Source organism: Gekko japonicus, unplaced genomic scaffold, assembly GCF_001447785.1.
Source record: "Gekko japonicus isolate JY-2015 unplaced genomic scaffold, Gekko_japonicus_V1.1 scaffold275, whole genome shotgun sequence".
NCBI classification, from domain to species: domain Eukaryota; kingdom Metazoa; phylum Chordata; class Lepidosauria; order Squamata; family Gekkonidae; genus Gekko; species Gekko japonicus.
Genome location: NW_015170895.1, coordinates 1,262,419 through 1,263,966, shown reverse-complemented (window position 1 = coordinate 1,263,966; position 1,548 = coordinate 1,262,419). Strand labels below are relative to the sequence as shown.

General features: G+C 66.5%; 2 protein-coding genes across 2 annotated transcripts in view; one reads left to right on the top strand and one right to left on the bottom strand.

Moving 5' to 3' along the window:
* The window catches only part of BOP1 (block of proliferation 1), a 114,175-nt gene that overhangs the window by 19,673 nt on the left and 92,954 nt on the right, over positions 1-1,548 (bottom strand). The window lies entirely within an intron of this gene.
* The window catches only part of SCX (scleraxis bHLH transcription factor), a 14,091-nt gene continuing 13,068 nt past the window's right edge, over positions 526-1,548 (top strand). Inside the window, exon 1 of the mRNA XM_015418513.1 lies at positions 526-1,318. Coding sequence (XP_015273999.1) covers positions 779-1,318 — 540 coding nt within the window. The 5' untranslated portion in view covers positions 526-778. The remainder of the gene's footprint in view (positions 1,319-1,548) is intronic.

Genomic DNA, 1,548 nt, shown 5'->3' with positions numbered 1-1,548 from the left:
CCCCCCCCCACCACAGGTGCCTTCCTCCCTGGCCTCTCCCACCCCCCACTTCCCATCTTCTTCCTCTGCCCCCAAGGTAAGGGAGCCTGCCGCCCCTCTGTGCAGCAAACACCGTGGTGGGCCGAAGGCAGAAAGCCGAGAGAGGGCAAAGCCCTGAAGCCCTGCTAAGAACAGCAGGCTGCTCGAGGCCGACCCCGGCAGCCCCGGCCTCCTGTCCGGCTGCCTGCCAGCCAGGCAGGCCGACAGCCCGGACCCCCAGGGCACTACGCAGTCTCTCCACGGCCGGCCTCGCCTCTCCTCGGGAGCCCCCAAGGCAAAGGCAGGCGCGGGGAGGCGGGCGGCTGCTGCGAGCGAGCGGAGGAGGGGCTTGCCTGACCGGCCACTGGCGAGCACCACTATAAAACGCTCGCTCAGCCCCCGACACACTCCAAACGGAGCCTTCAGAAAGAGGTGCCGCACGCACAGCACAGCACAGCACACGTGTGCCAGGAGGCAGCACCACCAGTGGCCTGCCGTGCGGCCACAGAGCTTAACCCCTTCTGAGCCTCGAGAGAGCCGACCAGGACGCAGAGCCAGAGGGCCACTCCGGCCAGGACAAGCACGTGGTGGTGGAGACGGGAGGGACAGCCTCATGGGAGAAGGAGGAGGAGGAGGAGGAGAGACCAGGAGCTAGCCGACCCTCCACCGCAAGAGCTCCCCCCCCTCCGAGGATGAAAGCGCAGAGCTGAGGGGTCCTGACACAAAACGACGCCCCCAGTTCCACTTGCCCCCCCCAGCCATGTCCTTCGCCATGCTGCGCTCGCCCCCCAGCCGATACCTGTACCCCGAGATCAGCATGCTGTCGGAGGAGGACGAGGAGAACGGCAGCGAGAGTTCTGGGTCGGAGGGGAAGCCCTACCACCTGGATGCCGGCGGCTACGGGCTCAAGACGGCCAAGCGCAGAAGCAGCAAGAAGCCCAGCCGGATCAACCGGGAGCCCCGCCAGCGCCACACGGCCAACGCGCGGGAGCGGGACCGGACCAACAGTGTCAACACGGCCTTCACTGCCCTACGGACGCTCATCCCCACGGAGCCGGCGGACCGCAAGCTCTCCAAAATCGAGACCCTCCGCCTGGCCTCCAGCTACATCTCGCACCTGGGCAACGTCCTCCTGGTGGGGGAGGCCTGTGGCGACGGGCAGCCCTGCCACACCACCCCGGCCTTCTTCCACCACAGCACCGGCGGCGGCAGCAGCAGCAGCAGCCCGCCCACGCGGGAAAGCGAGAACTCCCAGCCCAAGCAGATCTGCACTTTCTGCCTCAGCAACCAGAGGAAGATGGTGAGTGCCCGGGGGCGGCGGTGGGGTGGGTAGGTGGGTGGCAGCAGTCAGGGTGGGAGCAGTCCAGGGGTGCCCGGCCTCCGTGGTTCACAACATCTGGCAGAAATGGTAGGGATGTTTCAAATGTCGGAAGGAAGGAAGGAAGGAAGGAAGGAAGGAAGGAGCTTTCCTAAGAGACAGTTTTTTCCCGGGTGTATCTGTGTGTGTGTGGGGGGGGGGGGGGTTGAACG